Below are 20,039 nucleotides of genomic sequence, written 5' to 3'. Positions count from 1 at the left end.
ACGAAACACCTCACTGTATTACTTTAGTAGCAGGTGCGAGAGTGAACACTCAGCACTTCTCGACATAAAAACTATGCATAAAAATGACGTGAAGTAAGGTGCGACTGAGTTTCTCTAAGTAAGACATTTCAGACACCAGTATTTGCTGAGAATCCTCTCCCATCGCCAGGTCAGTTTTTCACTGCTGGTGATGTATATTTGATATCACGAACGTGCTAGAAACTTTCTCACCTCGCTGTCTTGCCAGTTTTGCATTTTGCAAGATTTAGCATTTTGCACTGTTGCACATTTTTCGCAAGATGCAAAAAACAAGTACACAAACGTGCATTGCTATTAACGCTCCACTGTCCTCAAGTTCAATACACGCAGAAAAAGTGTACCAGTCAGTATGCAGGCAGCCAAAATAAGGAAAAGAAGAAGAATTAGTACAATCACCTGAGTGTCATGTTTCCATCACTGCCAATCAGTGACAGAGCTGAAAAAGCCAGATGTTACTGGGTGTTAATGGGTTTTTTGGCCAGTGGAAAAGGGGGCTTATGATTCCAACTTGAATTAATCTTAAATTTACTAACTATCAGGCCACAGATTGTCTTCAAAACTTATCTTTCCCTGGATAAGCCGCACTGTGATGCTCCAGCAGGTGCCGCTTAGAGGAGCAGGTGGTCACAGCAGACAGTGAGCTGAGCTGTGCTGAAGCCTTACCAAACGCCCTGCTCACCCCGCCCCTCCCACCCTTCCTCTGCTCTTTATCTTTCCATCCATCCTTTTCTTTCAGACCATTCATCCAACCATTCATCCTCTCCACGACTCAGCTTAATTTCTCCCTCACTTCCTGCATACTCTCCTCTTCTCTCTCGCTCCAAGCCTCCATCTGCATCCTCTTACAGACAGTGGCAGCCAAGGAGTCTGACATCCACCAGATGTACAGTGGGTTGTTTTTTTTCACGGGTTTTGCTCCTCAGGCTATGTTAGTCCTGTAGCACATTAACCCACAGAAGACTGAACATATTTAATCACCACTGTTAATGACTGTATGTAAATATGGATGACATGACAGCTCCCCAATAGTGAAGCCACTTGGTCTCCCCCTGCTGGCTGGCTCCAGTATAGGTCATATACCTCTTCTCCTGCATGTTAGTGGATGGGACGTGGGCCAAACTTAAGAGTCTACAAAAGTATACATAAAATATGTTTTTCTCAAATATCGTATGATTACCTTTTTACTGCAATATAAACCAGGAAAAATGACTCAGTTGACACAGACTGACAGACTGACTCGTGATTGGAGTGTGCATTGGACTTCTGGGGTTTCATACTACTGGACTACTTGGATTAAGGCAAAGTCTATTATTTAATAAGCTTCTCTGCTAGATTACTATTTTATCTGCTGTCTTAGGTTAACTAGATTGATAGTTTGTACTGTTTGGTCTTACCTTGAATTGTATGAGCTAGGATTTTGTTTATTGATTTTGTTTATAGTTTCACTCAAGTGAGTGAGAGTTAAAAGGGAACCAGCTAAGGTTAAAGTGCTTGATTTTTATTCCAATTCTGTTAAGGACTAAGTTCTATTTTACTTTCTACCTTTTGAGGTAAAATAGACTTTGTCCATAATCAGTTTTTGGCAAATTAGGAGATTTTGTGAAACTCACCTGATCACTGATTAAAGTGACAAGTTTCTCTTGTGTTGAACTCTGCTGAGTAGCTATTAGTGGGCCATTACCACCTGGTGCCTGATTGACTCATGAGCAGGGGGTGTGGTCAGCACAGCTGTAGCCAACCATCATCACCTCTGGTTTAAAAAGCAGGAATTGTTTGAAGCGCCAGCTTCAGCGTCTGTGAAGACTCATCGTATGAAGACTCGGAGGATAAAGACAAAGGAGTCTTTCGTTGGAGTCTGAGGGGGAGGCAGAGCATAAAGCTGCTGTTTCTTTTTATTTGAATATGTGTATACTTTCCGTGCGCATTACTACTCGTAGATACTATAGGCCTTGCACTCGTTCACACCAATACCGTAACCTTTCCTCTCTTATCTATCCCACCCGTTCTACACATACCCAACATCTTGTCACAGGGGGCCTATGGAACTGCCAGTCAGCTTCCCGCAAGACAGACTTCATCTCTGGCTTTGCTACACAGCAATCGTTTGACTTCCTTGCTCTCACTGAGACTTGGATCACACCGGACAACACATCCACCCCAGCTGCTCTCTCCTCTGCCTTCTCTTTCACCCACACACCCAGACCCACTGGTAGGGGTGGTGGTACAGGTTTACTCATCTCCCGCAAATGGAGTTTTTCTCTCTACCCGCTTCCGCTTTTTACCCCAACGTCTTTTGAATTTGCTGTGACACATGCTGTGACAGTTACTCATCCGGTACAATTAACTATTGTTGTTCTCTACCGTCCACCAGGTGCTTTGGGAGATTTCTTGGAGGAATTAGACGTCCTCCTGTCAAACTTCCCAGAAAATGGGCCTCCACTTTTCCTTCTGGGTGACTTTAACATCCAGACAGAGAAGTCATCTGACCTGTTACTTTTACTGTCTTCTTTTGCTCTCTCACTCAGTCCTTCCCCTCCTACTCACAAAGCCGGTAACCACCTTGACTATATTTTCAACAGAAACTGTTCAACATCTAACCTCACTGTAACCCCACTTCATGTCTCCGACCACTTCTTTATCTCTTACTCTCTCCCACTATCTCAAACTGACAACCCTACCACATCAACAGACTCTGTACCTGTCCGTCGCAACATTCGTTCCCTCTCTCCCGCCTCTCTTGCCTCCTCTGTTTTATCAGCCCTCCCTTCCACTGACTCCTTCTCACTCATGCATCCTAACTCTGCCACAGACATTCTCCTTTCTACTTTGTCCTCCTCTCTTGACTCTCTCTGTCCTCTTACGTCACGACAGGTCCGCAAGTCCTCCCCAGCTCCGTGGTTGTCTGACTCGGTGCGTGCCGACAGAGCCACTATGCGAGCATCAGAAAGGAAATGGCGGAAATCTAAACACCCTGACGACCTGCTCACTTATCAGTCTCTTCTCTCCTCTTTCTCTGCCTCTATTTCCACAGCCAAAAGCACTTTTTACCAAACTACAATTCAATCCTCATTTTCTAACCCCAAAAAACTCTTCTCCATCTTTTCCAACTTCCTTGACCCCCCCAGTCCCCCTCCTCCTTCCTCCCTTCTACCAAGCCACTTTGTCAACTACTTTACAAAAAAGATAGATGACATGCGCTCCTCATTTTCTAATCCACCTTCTGTAACTACATTTCCATCAACTTCATCCCCTTCACTTTCCTCTTTCACCCCCGTCTCCCAATCAAGTTCTTACCTTGGTAACCTCCGCCCGCCCAACCACCTGCCCCCTTGACCCTATCCCATCTCACATTCTCCAGTCTATTGCTCCCGACCTTCTTCCTTTTCTCACCCATCTTATCAACACTTCCCTGTCAACTGGCTGTTTCCCTAACTCTCTGAAGGAGGCAAGAGTAAATCCTCTCCTGAAAAAACTCACCCTCGACCCGTCTGATGTAAATAACTACAGACATGTCTCTCTTCTTCCCTTTGTTTCCAAAACTCTCGAGCGCGCTATCTTTAATCAACTCTCCTCCTATCTTAACCACAATAACCTTCTTGACCCTCACCAGTCTGGTTTCAAGGCAGGCCACTCAACTGAGCTGGCCCTCCTTGCTGTCTCTGAGCAACTTCACACTGCTAGAGCAGACTCTCTCTCCTCTGTCCTTATCTTTCTAAACCTCTCTGCTGCATTTGACACAGTGAACCACCAGATCCTTACTTCCTCCCTTCAGGACCTGGGTGTCTCAGGCTCTGCTCTCTCCCTGCTCTCATCCTACCTCAATGACCGCACTTATCGGGTAACTTGGAGAGGATCTGTGTCGGAACCTTGTCCTCTCACTACTGGGGTCCCTCAAGGTTCCGTCCTGGGTCCCCTCCTTTTCTCTCTGTACACCAACTCTCTAGGCTCTGTCATTCACTCACATGGCTTTTCCTACCATAGCTATGCTGATGACACCCAACTAATCCTCTCTTTTCCCCAATCTGAAACACAGGTAGCAGCACGAATCTCTGCCTGTCTGACTGACATCTCTCAGTGGATGTCTGCACACCACCTGAAATTTAACCTTGACAAGACTGAACTACTTTTCCTTCCAGGGAAAGACTCTCCCACCCATGACCTGACTATTAACTTTGACAACTCCGTGTTAACCCCCACTCAGACTGCTAGGAACCTGGGTGTGACACTCGACAGCCAACTCTCCCTCACTGCCAACATTGCTGTAACAACACGTTCCTGTCGATTCATGCTGTACAACATCAGGAGAATACGCCACCTTCTCACTCAGAAGGCGGTGCAGGTTCTGGCCCAGGCCCTGGTCATCTCACGCCTAGACTATTGTAACTCCCTCCTGGCAGGTCTACCTGCTAGTGCCATCCGACCTCTGCAGCTCATTCAGAATGCAGCAGCTCGACTGGTTTTTAACCTACCTAAATTCACTCACACTACTGCGCTCCTCCGCTCCCTTCACTGGTTACCGGTGGCTGCCCGCATCCGTTTCAAAACATTAGTACTCGCGTACCGTGCTGCGAACGGATCGGGTCCAGTCTACATCCAGGACATGGTCAAACGTTACACCCCAGCCTGTTCACTCCGCTCTGCTTCGGCCAATCGGCTTGTTGCTCCCTCACTGCGAGCTAAACACTCATCAAAATCACGACTGTTTGCTGTCCTGACTCCTAAATAGTGGAATGAGCTCCCCATTGACATCCGGACATCAGAAAGTCTACACATCTTCCACCGCAAACTAAAAACACACCTCTTCCGACTATACCTTGAATAACATTTTTAAAACTAACAATTTAGTAGCACATAAAATGGCACTTACTTATAGCACTTTGTAGTTTTGCTTTTTTGAAGAAATTGTACTTTCTCTATTCTTGTTGTTCTGGGTTTGTACGCTCATGGTTGAATGCACTTATTGTAAGTCGCTTTGGATAAAAGCGTCAGCTAAATGTAATGTAATGTAATGTAATGGTCAATTGAATGCATTCTAGGGGCCTCACTATCACAGCTCCATCTCCTGATTGTTACTGCACAGACACTGGCTACAGCCAAAATGGCAATGTTCACATCTGGGATGTTTTAGCTTCATTTCTGGAAAGAGAGATTTGATTTCTGAAAGAAACATAATTCCTGCTTATTAAAATGTAATGCTGCATCTGCATTAAATGTAATATTTTTCTGCACATGCTCTAGCTCTAAATTATGTCATTGGCACAATATGGCAGCAATCGTACATTCCGGGGTATTTTGGGTTAATATCTGGGTAGTGGGATGAAGTGACACATTCTCCATCTTCATGTGCCGTCTCTGGGTGGGATTTAGTCTTTAAAATAAGCAATAACCTTCGACCATATGAATGGTCTATCCAAATAATTCATTGAGGTTGATGGATAATAATGCATTTATCCAAAACCTGACATATTGTGTATATGACTGGGAGTGGGAGGACGGGGAGATAAATAGTCCATATTTATATATAGTCATTGCTCCTTGTGTGTGTGTGTGTGTATGTGTATGTGTATGTGTATGTGTATAGGCATGGCTTAAGAAAAGGACTTCAGAGGGGATTTCTTACAGCAGACAAAAGCAAAAGAAAGAAGAAAGCTGACAAGCAGACAACAGTGACGTCCGACTAACACAATCCAATCTCTTTTCAAACAAACCCCTCAAAACAACCAAAATATTGCAACCATGTCTTTTTTTCTTCAGTCTCTCTCAAAAAGTGCAAGTTTATTGACACTCTCCTAATCCCAATACATTTTATTAAATATGAATTAAAATCTGCTCTGGTTAAACTGTGACAGCCCTGGGAATAAAACCACATGGCACAAAAAGATACCTGCAGTGAGTATGACATGACTAAATCCTCTCTGAATACCTTGAACACAAGGATTAGTTTCCAGAGGAAAGAAAAAATCCTACCATAAGTCTAAGTGACAGCGCTACACTTAGTGGGCAGGGCAGGAGCGAGATGCTGTAAAACAAGAACGGGGTGATTTCTCCATTCACTGGTTAAGAAAATGGCTCTTCCGTTCTCTCTTAGTCAACTTGAACATTTTTGGCATCGAATATATGTTTCGATCTCTGTCTGGTTCCTGGAGTTTTGCTAGAGGAGCATGAGAAACTTTGTGGAAGTCACTTCATGAAGTTTGCATATTTGCATTAGGTTAACAGCTTCATCACTTCATGTTTCCTATTGAGATCAGCATCGTTCTGGGGAAGAATTTATAAACCAGACAGCAACAGAAAATTAGGAAATCATTTCCCCGACAAATACCCAGATTTGTTAAAAGAAGCAGATCATGGATTTTTGTGTCGCACTAAGAAATAATGTTTTCAGCTGAAGGGAGACTCTCATAATGGCAATTTCCAATAAGCACGTACTTTATGCAACAGCTCAGAAAATGCTTGAGGTGATAGAAAATAAAGAGAGAAACGTGGGAAGAAATTGCAAATGAGCTGCTAATTCAAACACCATAATTATAATTTTTGGATGGGAAATTGAGCTTTACAGTCCAATTTTCACATAGTTTTACTAATTTAAATCATTTTCATAAGCTCAATAAACAAGGTTCGATGACCAATTGTTTTATTTATATAAATAACAAATGAATAGGGAGGTGTAGTCACATGCTTTTGTACAGTATATATGGAAGGATGAGCAGGGTATGTAAAACTATGCATGATATTTAAAGCAAACAGGAAACAGGTCATTAGTCAACTACATAAACTTAACAACCTGTGATGCCATTGACACAGGCTGTGATTTTGTTCTTCAGCTACAACTTCCAGACATCAGCGGCCTGGTTTCACACTACAGAGCAGAGATGAAGAATGACCTGCACCCGACCTGACCTGCCAGATGTGCACAACTCAGGAGAACTGCTCATCAGGTTGAGAGTTAAAAAATCATTTTAAGTACAAAGTCTTCCCATTATTGTGATATGACATCTGCAGGTGACATCTGTCTAAGGTGGTGTGTATCTAAGCTCACTTCATCAACTTGCCATCCCGAAAACAAACTGATTATTTTCAAAGATTTCAGGCCTAGTGGAAAATTTGGACAGAGAAATAAAGAAAAACATTTTTAATCTACTATTACACAACCTTAAGTTTGGACTCCAATTAAAAAATGTCCTTCCCACACAAACCCACAGATTTCACATGTAAGAGATTAGAAAAGAGTTTTGGCAGCTTTTTGCTAGAAATTCAAAGATTTGAAGATATTCATCCCTGAAGAATTACGCTGCAGGATCTAAAAAAAACAGCAAATTATACAAATTTTATCCTCATGAGAGGACTTTGCTTAAACATCACTGACTTACCAGCTGTGAAGTCCTTGTTGAGGTCAATGAAAGCATTAGAGTGAGGGTTTCGCATTTTGATAGGTGAAGTCAGTGCATTCTGCCACACTTGAACCCTAAAGGGCAGAAAAACCATCAGCAGGGTGTAAGAATGTTAGAAAGAACGAGAACAACAGAAATATACATACTGAATGATAAGTCAGTTTAAGGGTTATATTACCTGTTGGTGAGATAGCAGACTTCAGTAAGTGCCGAGTCGGTGACTCCAAAAATATCTGGGATCATGTCCCCATTGAAGCTGTGGGACAACACACTAAATTAGAACTTGTTTACTCAGCTAACATTTCATTAGATACTGTACAAACAATACAGTCGTGCAGAGAATACTCTTAATGTTGAGTTTTTGGTCACACAGGGAGAGAGGTATAGAGGTGTTGACCCAATGGTGGTGTTGTACTGAACTGCACTATATTGAGTAGTTTCAAATATACATCTAATAATTCCATGAATCTCTGTCTATCTTTGACTCACATATCTCAATAACGGTTCATCTTATTGACTTCACACTTGGCAGTTGTATTGTTAAGGGCCCAAGGGGGTGCAGTGTTGAAATTGGTGAGATAACAATATTAATATTTTGAATAAACAGACGATCAGTGCTCTGTAGCAGCAGCGGCTGCGACTCATCGATGTAAGTGACGTCTTCGGTCACGACAATGGTGTGGTCGCGACAATGGCAACGACAAATGATTCTCCAGTTTGTGGTTCTGTGTACTGAGTCTACCTTCACGGATCTTTGTCGTCCTCATACCTAATAAACTAGTAATTTTGTCTATTTTAATATTATCTAAAATGAAATACACAAATACAAAAAACTTACAACTGTTTTAATTTGATTGGAAACATGGATTTCTAAGAAACATAAACATAGCCATCATTTTGAGCAAAATATCTAAACTAGAGTTTATATGAACACCATTCAGAGGGATACTTACTCCATCACAAGGGGTTGATCTGTGAAGGTCTTGTTCAGTCTGAGCCAATCCATATCTGCAGAGGATGAACCCAGTGAACAGGCCATGAGTAAATCGAAGCAGGTTAAAGAGTATATTCAACAATACATCACTGTACACCTCACTTTATAGAAAAAAAATATTAAATCATGTTAAGTCATTTCACAGATGTCCTGTTCTGGGGTGAATAATAACAGGCCACACAGGCTCTGTTCTATTCAAGCCATGACATTGTAACAGGGAGCTGGCATAAACAGTCCCATTACTGAAAAAACAAATCCAGCCATCACTGAGGGCACAATTATGACAATGTAACTGTGGATTGATTCAGAAAAAAAGGCCAAAACTGTGTCAAGTACGTCCACAATTTCAAATCATGACACAGGACGACAAAATCATCAGAGCAGGTTGTGCTCATTTTACAAATCTGAAGTAGATCAATTATGTGTTCTGACTCCTCACTGTGCTTGCACAAAGGATTATATCGATATGTAAAGAACCTTTGTTACTTTGGTATTGATGAAAATTACATTGTGATATTTACTACCTCTGCCCAGGAGGTTATGTTTTCATCAGTGTTTGTTTGCTTGTTAGTTATCAGGATTAGGCTAAAATTACTAAACAAATTACCACAACATTTAGTGGGAAAATGTGGTAAAGGTCAGGGAAGAACCCATGAAATTTTGACACTGATCCAGATCAGGGGGCAGATCCTAGCATTTTTGTCACTTTCTTTAACATTATGAGATAGTGTCATTTTCGAACTGTATATTTTAGAAATATTACACATTATTACACGTTTATTGGCGTACCACTGCACATGCTTGGTCAGTTTAATGAGCTAAAGATGAATAGTAACCCTGAGATTGCAGACCCCACCCAGGGTACATATAAGTCAGAAGTGTGCAGCTTCCTCTCGCTGTCGAAGGTGTACCTAATGTCTGGTTGTTCCCCCAGAAGATGAAAACAGATGTTGCTGCTTTGGGACTGATCTGAGCTGTGAGAAGAACATCCATCTGTGAGTCTCCATCATAGTCTCCAGGAACCACGCTGGTGATGATGGTGTTCCTGCCGCAGGAGGAAAGACTGAGTGTTAGTATGAGACTAATGGTCACATGGTGCTCCTTCTGCTCCTATACAAACATTTCCCTCCTACAGAGCAAACATAACCTCCCTGTGAGGAAAGACACATTCACTGTACTGCAGGAAAGAAAATGGAAATTAAGATGTTGCATATTACAGATCAGGAGTTAATGGAATAACAATGGAAAATTGTGGAAAACATATAATTTACCTTGGCAAAGAGTTTTTAACGTTTTGGACTTTGGGCTTGAAGTAGGGTATTTTCGAGTCAGCCAGGAATATGACCAGTTCAGACTCTGAAACAGGAAGAAGTCCACAACATGTATATTAATTACTTGTTAGTAAAAACATTAAATGAGCTGAATATTAGTTCATCTCCGTCAGTCTCTCTCTCAATCGTTTGTTTAACGACACTGGAAAGAGCTTGTACACACATTAGACGTTAGACACTCAACAGACGAATTAAATCATATTTGCGTTACGAAAGTCAATGTCTGTATCATTACTGCGACACCGCTGAATAACATGTTATCTGTAAATGATGTAAATGTCGCCGAGTCTCACAGTACTCGCGGTTAGTTAGCAGTAAAGTGCTGAGGCGTTCACGTACGCTCTCTGATCATGAAGATGTCTGTCTGTTTATCCGAGTTAAAATCTCCAAACGCCGCCACCGTCCCGTAGTTCTCGACACCGAAGAGGTCCGTGGTTACATCCTGAAGAGCTGACGTGTGGTACCGTCCTACAAAAGCTAATAAAAAAGCCAAAGTGTTTAATTGTGATATCCACATCCTTCTGCTGTTTCAGCTCCTCACAACAACACCAACTGCAGTACGGCACTCTGCTTTACGACAGGCTGGAACGACAGGGTTTTTCACTTCAATGACGCATTATGTCAAATATCTATCTTTAAGTTAGACATGTGCTCTTAGGTTTTCATCTTGTCTGAAAACACCCGGAAAGAACATGCAAGATAAGGTTTAAACCATGTGATATCAGCGTTTCCTTGTTTACGTCAGTGTCGTGCTCCCGCACGTTTGACAGATGACAGCTGTATCAAGCTAGCTAGAGTTAGCTAGAGCTAACTCGGAAAAGGAGGACGTTGACTTTCAAATTAAACATCTAGTATAAATTAAACTTGAAATTTACATAATATTGAAAATATACCATATTAAAAGTCGCTTATATTAAGTTAAATGGAAGCTCAAATAGTAATCGTATGGTTTATCAAAAGGTCACGTCAAATTTTAGGCATGGCTGCGCGGGAGCAGAACTACTTGTCTTTTATTTTGAAAGACCATGCCGGAAAAGCTTAAACGTGCTAACGATTTGGACACTGTTTGAACATGGCGAGCCTGGTGGATGTCGGTTGGAAACTCCTGGAATTCAAAGCCCGATCAAAACGATCAGGTCTGACTTGTTACTTTGCATGACCCGTCCGGTCGTTGCTTGAGTGCCGTTGCTTGTGTGACACTGTGTGTTTGTGAAGCCCCTGAACGTGGCGGTGCTAAATAATATGACTCGATCTGCCCATTTAATGTGTCCACCGCAGTGACTGTGCAGGCATGAAAGGTCAGAGGAGCTATTTTAAGATCCTCTCACCAGGTCTGCTTTCACTGTCACATCTCACCCTGAGCTTACTGTGTTGTGTGTGTGTGTGTGTGTGTGTGTGTGTGTGTGTGTGTGTTTGTTTGTGTAAGCAGACTGTGCCTTTCATACACTGGTAAACACGTGAAGGAAAGTGGTGCCACTGTATTACAGTATTTAACAGTGTAGGGATACAAACATCACAGCAGCAGTTGGTTGTCACCACCTGTGTTGACACTATCATTTCTGAATAGTGACAAATCCACTAAATTAGTCTTTCCTACACTCTGATGTACCTCAAACATAATAAATCCATATCATTGTATGATTGTAAACTAATCCAGCTATTCAATCTGTACTTGTTTTCGCCCTGTTAGTAATACTTCAGTCCTAAATACACCGTCCCCATAGCGTCATTACAATTGCTTTGGATTGAAAACTCAATCTGCTAAAAGGCAGCATGAAGGTAATGGGAGGCACACAGATCCTTAATTTTCTATCAATTAAACTAACTATCATTTGCATCTGTTTTCCCACTTGACATGTGACATTAACTCAGCAGTATAATATTCTGAAACCACACCATCTTCCGGTGGATGTGATGCAGCATTATGGGTAATAATTTGTCAACTGTCCTAATTTAGTGACACAGTTATTCTATTACATTTCTTACATTGCCCTCATAATACTTCACTATTACTCTACATTTCTCAAGGGCAGTGGTGGATCTAGAATGTTCAGAAACCAGGGGCCATAAACGTGCCACAATTTACTCTGAGGGGTCAATTATATGTCCATAATCCATGTACAATTCCTGATCAAGTGAGGTGCACATTTAGGTCATTCCTTGTTTACTGTTAGCTCTATAACTTGGAGCAAAGGTACACATCAATAAATATTTATTGAAAATTATTCCTTGTTCAAGCACATTGTGTTCTTTAAAATCGTTTAGGAAAAGAAAAAAAACCTTACAAAAGTAATATTTATCGTAAGTATTGTTTGTAAGTGAGTGTAAGACAACTGATAGTACAGAGGCACTTTAGGGGCCAATCAGATTTCAGCTGGGGCCACTGCCCCCCTGACCATACTCCTGGATCCACCTCTGCTTAAGGGTTAAAACATCTTTCACTCCTAATTAAATACAATGCATTGTCATTTTTTGTGCATGTTGCTCGTGATCATGGTCATCATTATAACTCCAGGGTGTAATTCATTGTTGATTCATGCATGTCTAAAATCTAACTGTGCTACTAACTCCTTCCTGTGAGTTGCTTTAGATTTGTGATTTAGCTGAGAGAGAGGGACGATTGGCCTTAATTTCGCCTTTTGAGAATGGCTGATTCAGTGGCCGCGCCCCCCCGGCCTCATCCGGAAGTTCTCCGACTCGGTAAGTAGTGGCAGCAGATCTGAGGAAAACAATGTGGTCAGCCACGCAGAGGAGACGTAGGGAGGTGATCAGCAAAGATCATCAAAGGAAATCATTTTGTTGTCTGAACATCAGAAGCTAGCTTATTATTTCATGATCACAGGAAAACACCTTTGCCTAAATATGTTGAGAACTGGAAATACAAAAAATAGGCCTATTATTTTCAATTTATAATGGTCATTAAAGTCTTGGATAAAATGTGGATGTGCAGAATAGTCAAACATTACAAATAATTTACTATAATTTGATTGTTGAGTCTTTTATGTGGTTTTAGCTTTCAATCATCTTGTTATTCGTCTTGTAAGGATGAGAGACCCATAGATGACACCAAAAAAAATTACAGAAGTCATATACAGTATTTTACTGCATTGTTAAGGGTGTCAGGGGTCTGCATCACTCAGGTTCGTCATGTGATTGTTGAAAACTATCCGAACATGACAGCCCACATTCTACTCATCTGAAATTAAAGCTGGAATATTGGACTTCCTCTATGCTCTTTAAAAGTGTTATCTGTAAAAAGAGATGGATTGGCTTTGTCCCCTGCAACTTTTAACATGATGGAAATTATGCTAATTTCAGTCAGAATGTGAATTTTTCAGTACCTGTGGTATTGACCCAAGGTCGAACCCATTAAAATGCAAATCTCAGCAGTGAAAAGTGTCTGAAAATAGCGAAAGTCTTGGAGACGGGGGTTTCCCTCAAACTCCTGCATGCTCGCTCTCAGCTCAGAGGGAAATGTTCGAGTATCTGGTGGTGAGTCAGATTACCATTTGAATTCCTACGCTCACGGCCTGAATATTGTTTTGTATGTTGAGCTGTTTGAGATGCAGTGTGTTGCAGTGAAAAAGCTAATTTACTTATGGCATGTGTCTATTGTGTTTTGTCCTCTAGTGCTTATTTTCTTTTATATTCATTGGAAAATTGGGATGATTTAATGAAAGAAAATATGCTTAAGCTATTGCTACCTGCAAACCGTTGTTCATATGCGTATTGGAATATAATAAATAACACAATGGTCTCAAGATTGAAAAAATAGTAATAATCATGCAAATTTGACAGGAAAACTATCGATACATTGATTTGACCTGAGTCTAGTTTAGTCTTTCTTTAGGCGTAATGTTTATTAAAGCAAGGAGAAAAGGATCCATGGACAACTAAAGCGTAAAATATAGGAGAGCCACACTGGTAAAGTTAGTGTCTAAACAGATGTCTTTCTTCACCAGGTTCCATCTATGAACCTCTTAAGCTGTCCAGTCTCCATCGTGAGGATGAGCCCCTATGGGAGAAGCTGGACCGCTACTACAATGCTGGTAAGTACAGTGGCATTAGTGGCATGAACCTAAAAAGAAGGAGACATTTGAAACACTTTTTGCATTTCTATCAGTTCAAGATTATTTGGTTACACATGACATTTAGCTGTTGCAGTTGATCCCAACGCAAGGGACAGCTGCAGATCTGAGATGGTTAAAACTTGTTAGAATTACAGCAAATTTCACTTTTTAACTTTTGCGCTCTGTTTCAGTAATTACAGTAAACTGAAAGTATGTATGATTTTGTGTTATGTTTATACGTAAAACAGCCCTTCTTTGAGTTATGTGCAGATGTAGCAGATGTCGTTCAGTCTCTTTATATTTCATTATAAGTCAGGAAGGTGGAACAATATGCAGTGCAAAGTAATTTTAATTCAACATATTATTGTATAAAATTTCAATTTTTCATTTTGAAAACTAATTTGATCGTTCACATTGTTTGTTTTTGTATGGCTGCTTAGCTTAGGAACAAGCTGTTACAGCTGTGTTCTAAATAAAAAAGGTCAGGACCATATGACAAAAATGCTGCTCATGAAAAAAATGTATTTCATACATCAAACAAGTTTTCAGAAATAACTGAAACAATCTGCACTGCCCTCAACCACCAAACCAACAGTTTTACTAAGTGCATTTTGTGAGACTGAAAAGAAAAACCTGTCTTCTAGCTAGGAACTGATCATTTCTCTCTTTGAAACCACGAGGCCTGACTTCAACATGGCCACACTGTTGCTCTAATGTATGCAACTGTAATGGCTGCAGTTGTTTTGTCATTGCCAATATTCCAAAATTGCAGCCTTGGGTATCGTGATTACATCTTGCAGACGCACTATATTGTTTACAGAGAGATTGCTCTTGGCTGGGGAGAGGAAAAGTAATGCATGGGGGTTTCCTCAGTGCAAAAAAACCCCCAAAAACATTTACCCAGCATGCACTGACCTGAATTTAATTTCATGCAAAGGTGCTCTTTGTTGACTTGGCACTGCACCGAACACAGTTGGCAGTGTTTCACAGTGGGAACTGACTGAAGGATCCTGTGGGTGCTACTGCTTTAGAGGCTCTTAGATTGACTGGCCAGAGGCTCTTCAAGCAGGGGTAGGAGGGTGGAGACAGCAGGAGTCCGAGTCCTGGTTGCAACAGATACTGACTGAGAGGATGTCACATACATACACCAAGGGTTTGTGTGTATTCAATGACTTTAATATTCCTCCAAAGGACAATAAATCAATCATATTCACTGTATTGAGATTTGTACAACACTAAAATGCACAAATATTTAACCATACTAACTGCCTTTGAGCTTCTACCTGAACTAAACGACTTTGATTTCTAATATAATACAGCACCTTTCAATGGAGGTGTGAAAGAGGTGAAATGACTGTGTTTCTGAATGGTTGTTTCAAATCCCTCGATTCATGCTGTTAAGACAAACTTGAGAAGGACAGAAACTCAGCGCCCGATTTACAAATCACTGGTGCAACCCACTCCAGGTGATGCTGCTGGCATGTGTAATCAATAATGGAGACTGGAGCCTTGCTGCAGCAGAGATAAATACACATTAGTCCTGATTACTGAATTACCAGAAGCTGTGAGTGCAGCACTAGATCAGCGAGAGTAACCTTTCCAGGACACAAGAGGAACCACACCTTACTGCCTCAAAGCTGAATACACAGTACCCTTCCATTTCTCATTCAACAAAGTAAAACCAACTTTTATTACAGAAGTGAAGTATCAATAAAACATGGTGTGAAATATTGCTGTCATAAAATACTTGTGTGGCTGGCAGAGGTCAAATATGAAATTTCATATTTGGGGCTGCAATGTCAGTGTACTCACTGGAGTCATCACATCTGTAGGTTACGCGTATAGAGCAACTGCCTACCAGCTTCTTCATTGATAAGATTTTCAAGTTGTCTGTTTGCTGTTTGCTTTATGGCTACCAGTGAGTGAACATTGAAGTCTAAGGGCCTTTGCTAGTTTTAGACAAACACAGTTGTCTTTTTCCCATCCAGTGCCTATGCAGTTTAAATAGAAAATGTATTTGTGCCTATCTGAGCACCGATGGGCGTGTTGGTCTTAAAATGAGGTGTGGTCAGGTACATTTATGGTGCTTTGAAGTCTGAAGTTAGTAGCATAGTATTTCACTGTTATTTTAAGAGGGCACCTCATGTATGGAGGCTTGATTCCTCCTTGACTTACAGTTTTGTTGCTTACTTTGTGTTTACACACATAACCCTTGTGTTGTCCCTGCTTCCCCCGGCTGTTGGCCCCCTCACATAGCCCACCCCATATTAGGACGCACACGTAGGGCAATAGACAAGTGAGCAGCCCTTGCAGATGTATTTGTTACACCCGCGCCACACGGTGTGAGTTTTACAGTCCTTTTTCCTGGGGCATATCTGGCTTTTACAGCCTTCACAACCGCGGCGGACGCTTCCGTGCGGGGGATACGCTCCCTTCGTGCGATGAACGGAGTCATGAGAGCCTTTCCCAGCTGCTCTAGGAACACCTTCCGCTTGTTCCGCTTGCCCAGCATCCAGTCTGGGTTGATCTCTCTCCATATCACGAAGGCGTTGTAGGAAGAGACGTCGAGAATGTTGTGAAAGACGACCAGGGGCCAGCGCGCGGTCATCCTCCTGCAGCTGTACGTTCACCTTGTCTAGGTTGTCCACGCCACCTTTGTTGCGGTTGTAGTCCAGGACGATGACCAGTTTCCCGTCCTCGCGGTCGCTGACGTCGGCCTCGGCGTGCCGTGTGCTCAGGAGCACCACGTTCCTGTTTTTCTTTGGGATGTAGGACACCAGAGTGGCGGTGGGCGTGAATGCGAACTTGGATGAGAACACCTCTCTTTCCTTGACCGCGAGCAGCCCGGTCGGGAGCTCGGGCTTGTTCTTCCGAACCGTGCCGACCACAGTGAGCTTCCTCTTCAGGAGCTGCCGCGCGAGTTCGTAGGAGGTGAAGTAATTGTCGCACGTGACGTTACGACCGTGCAGTCCCTCCGTTACATCGAGCACTACCCGCAACCCCTGGTTCCGTTCCGGGCGTCCGCCGCTCGGCTTTCCGGTGTACACTTGCATCTTCCAAGCTTAGCTGGATTTCGCATCGCAGGCCACCCACGACTTGATCCCGTATTTCGCCGGCTTGCTGGGCATGTACTGACGGAACGGACACCGGCCTAGGGAGAAAAACACGAGGAGAAGAGATCAGAGGAGATGAAATGAGGACGAGGACTAGCAGCCGCTATCTACATAACATAACATAACATAACATAACATAATATAAAAAAAAGAAAAAAAGGCTAACCTCTAAACGGAACCAGTTGCTCGTCCATGGTCACTTCGGGCCCCGGGTTGTAGAGGCGCGGTAGCCGCGCCACCCACGCGTCCCAGACCTCTTGCACGGCCACCAATTTGTCCGTGGCCTGCCTCGCGGTCGTCGAAGCGCAGCAGTCTGGAGTATGTGTGGAAGAGTTTTAGGGGCATCGTGGCACGAAATATCGCCCGGCCGCTCTCGGCGTCCCACAGGCTGGCAGCGGCCTCGCCCCGGGACCTGTACACGCCCGCTAAAATCAGCAGCCCTACGTAGGCGCGCAGGTCGGTCTCGTCCATCCCTTTCCATTCGTCGCCGTATTTTCAAAGACCCTCCCGATTCGTCATCTCCAGGATGATGTTCTCTACCGTCGGCGTGATGAACAGGCGGAACGTCAAGGCTAGGTCACCGGTGCGGACGTCGCGTGGATCGTGGGGCCCGGGGGGACCCCGCTTTGAGCCGCAGCAGAGGAGGAGGAGGAGGAGGAGGAGCAGCGGCCCTCCTCTCGGCCGTACGCCCTCGAGGACCATGTTATTTCCCGTTTGGACGGGAAGGTCTCTCTTTCCACGAGTCCGGTGGTGGTGGTGTCGCCGTGGTCTTGTCCTTCTTCTTCTTCTTCCAAGGATGACGAATCTGCAGAAGCATCACCCACTGGGTCGTAGTCTTCGCTGCCGTCTTCGTCGTCACCGTCGTCGTCGTCGTCGTCGTCCTCTGTCTTCTTCTCGGTCTGCTTTTCTGTCTGCTTCTCGGTCTGCTTCTCCATCTCCTTGTCCGTCCGCTTCTCGGTCTGGCTCTTTCGCGTCCTCTTCGGGTTCAGAGGATGGTTGCTGGGAGAATAGCTGTTGGAGAACCTGTTCTCTGGTGAAACGCTCCTGATGTGACATCGTGCCATGGTCCGTGAGAGAGTGGCACACTGAGACTTATATGTGGGTCTAATGTACCCCCCTAGATTACAATTGGAATCAGGTGTGGGTCTAAATGACCCCACAGAGCACCACAGCGCCCTCTCTGGGGGTCTAAATGACCCCCCAGGAGAATCGAGAATGACAATCCATTGGTCTCAATTACCCCAGGAGAATTGGATAATGACAATCCTTGGGTCACCCTAACCCTAACCCTGACCGGCCAGGGCTTGTGGATGATCACACGCATGCACACACGCACACACACACACACACACACACACACACACACACACACACACACACACACACACACAGACACACACACACAGACACACACACACTCTGGGTCAATCCGACCCAGGAACAACACGAGGGTTAACAATGTGTGTGTGTGTCTCATTCTGTACTTTGGATACGCTTATTACTTGAACCTCTCAGCTAGCAATTGAATGTATAACTTTATATATATATTTATATACAGCGTGACAGCTACACAAAAGTAGCCAAGACATCTCGATTGCCCCCTGGTGGTTGGTTGTAGTATAGGTCATAAACATTATCTCCTCCTTAATTAATTATTTGATGCTAAAAAAAACATCCTCATTGAGTCAAGTTTGATCGAGCATCAGAGGGACCTGAAAAACATAGTCCCACTCCCTGATCACTACCGCACACGCTCCAAATGACATCAAAAGTGCAAGAGGGCAGCGCTTTTATACAAGTAAAAATGGGAGGAAGTGGAGGTGCGTCATCCATCTTCACACACAGTCTATGGTTCAGCCTTGATCATTTGTACTGAAAATACTTATCCCCAAAAATATATGTATATATAGAAATAGTTTATTTTGTGCTTTTGCTTTGCCTTGTGATGGCAAACTAGATTTATTCTCCTTTTTATTTCACAGTAAAAATCAATACGGGTTCGAGGCAGAGAGCAAAAGAGGGGATATGCCACACACGCACAACACTTCTAAGCAGATAGAGTTGGGTTTAGTGTGCAGAGGGTCGGATCATGCATTGCCTCTGGCTGTGTGTGGCCCTTAGATTCTGGTAATACAGCTCAGGATGCTGTCCCTGAGGATCAGGGCTGGGTTTTAGCCACTGTGGACATAAGCCAGGCTTTTGCTCAGCTGCTCTTTTTGAGGTAACAAAAATGTATGATTCAGTACAGCCCACTAATGTTGACACACTATAAGGAGGAGTTTATACATACCTTTATACTTCAATAATATTTTTATACCATCTGTCTCGCTTTTTCAAGACAAATTGATGTGTAATAATACATATTTGGTAAGCTATGTGCAGATATCCCTATATGCACTGTGCATAGTTATAGGGATACATGTAAATAGTAATTTAGCAATAAGTCATGCCTGATGCGGCTTGCCAGTGCATCTCTACCTGTGACGTTAAAGTGATTACAGACCTCTTGAACTGAGACTTACTTAAAGGTGGTACTTAAATTTGGCAGAAGTTCATCAAAAAATACCTTCAAATAGGCCACAGGGTGTCACATATCATTTTATAGTGGAGGCATCCCACCTCTCCAAAACACATAAAGAGCACCTCCGTAACAAATTACTTTTACACACTTTTAATAATATATATTATACGTAGGTGAGAACAAGCAGCAGTTATGATTCTCACAAAAAAGACCATAATGACCATCACATAATAACTAAACTGATTATAAGATGAAATGCGTCAGGTTCTCTCTGATTCAGCTCAGCAGGTGACACCACATTGATCGATCACATAAATTAGTGGTGATTATTTAGAGCCACGTGTCATGATGTTGGAGAAAAAAGAAGAAGAGAGGCAAAGGAAAAATCAAGGCAAAAGGATCAGTCAGTCACAGTCAGGTGGGAATGATAGCTGCACGACCATTTGAGCCTAGTTCTCCCGCCATGACACAATCTGTCTTTAAATGCGCTCTCTGAATGATGCGGCCCCTTTATTGAGACGCAGCTTCACCTATATATCCTCCATCATGTGGTAGTTAAAAAGTTATGTTACTTACTCCA

At 42.9% G+C, this 20,039-nt stretch overlaps 2 protein-coding genes across 7 annotated transcripts in view; one reads left to right on the top strand and one right to left on the bottom strand.

Annotated features, from left to right (window-relative positions):
• Positions 1-10,442, bottom strand: part of itfg1 (integrin alpha FG-GAP repeat containing 1) — a 178,212-nt gene extending 167,770 nt beyond the window's left edge. For both annotated transcript variants that reach the window (XR_007032953.1, XM_035166993.2), the window contains exons 1-6: positions 10,095-10,442; positions 9,696-9,780; positions 9,336-9,469; positions 8,384-8,438; positions 7,609-7,686; positions 7,410-7,504 (exon numbers count right to left, since the gene is read on the bottom strand). Coding sequence is in view for 1 of the 2 variants with exons in the window: in XM_035166993.2 (XP_035022884.1) it covers positions 7,410-7,504; positions 7,609-7,686; positions 8,384-8,438; positions 9,336-9,469; positions 9,696-9,780; positions 10,095-10,272 (625 nt within the window). In the remaining variant the exon portion in view is untranslated. The remainder of the gene's footprint in view (positions 1-7,409; positions 7,505-7,608; positions 7,687-8,383; positions 8,439-9,335; positions 9,470-9,695; positions 9,781-10,094) is intronic.
• Positions 10,443-10,801: 359 nt separating this feature from the next.
• Positions 10,802-20,039, top strand: part of phkb (phosphorylase kinase, beta) — a 105,772-nt gene continuing 96,534 nt past the window's right edge. For 4 of the 5 annotated variants that reach the window (XM_035151494.2, XM_035151472.2, XM_035151485.2 and 1 more), the window contains exons 1-2: positions 10,802-10,891; positions 13,718-13,804. In XM_035151494.2, coding sequence (XP_035007385.2) covers positions 10,828-10,891; positions 13,718-13,804 — 151 coding nt within the window. In that variant the 5' untranslated portion in view covers positions 10,802-10,827. Of the gene's footprint in view, positions 10,892-12,345; positions 12,456-13,717; positions 13,805-20,039 lie in introns of all 5 variants that reach the window. The other variant, XM_035151478.2, reaches the window with a different exon arrangement.

The sequence above is a fragment of the Hippoglossus stenolepis genome, chromosome 1 (assembly GCF_022539355.2).
Source record: "Hippoglossus stenolepis isolate QCI-W04-F060 chromosome 1, HSTE1.2, whole genome shotgun sequence".
NCBI classification, from domain to species: Eukaryota; Metazoa; Chordata; class Actinopteri; order Pleuronectiformes; family Pleuronectidae; genus Hippoglossus; species Hippoglossus stenolepis.
The sequence above is the reverse complement of the archived record's forward strand: the minus strand, read 5'-3'. Positions and strand labels throughout refer to the sequence as shown.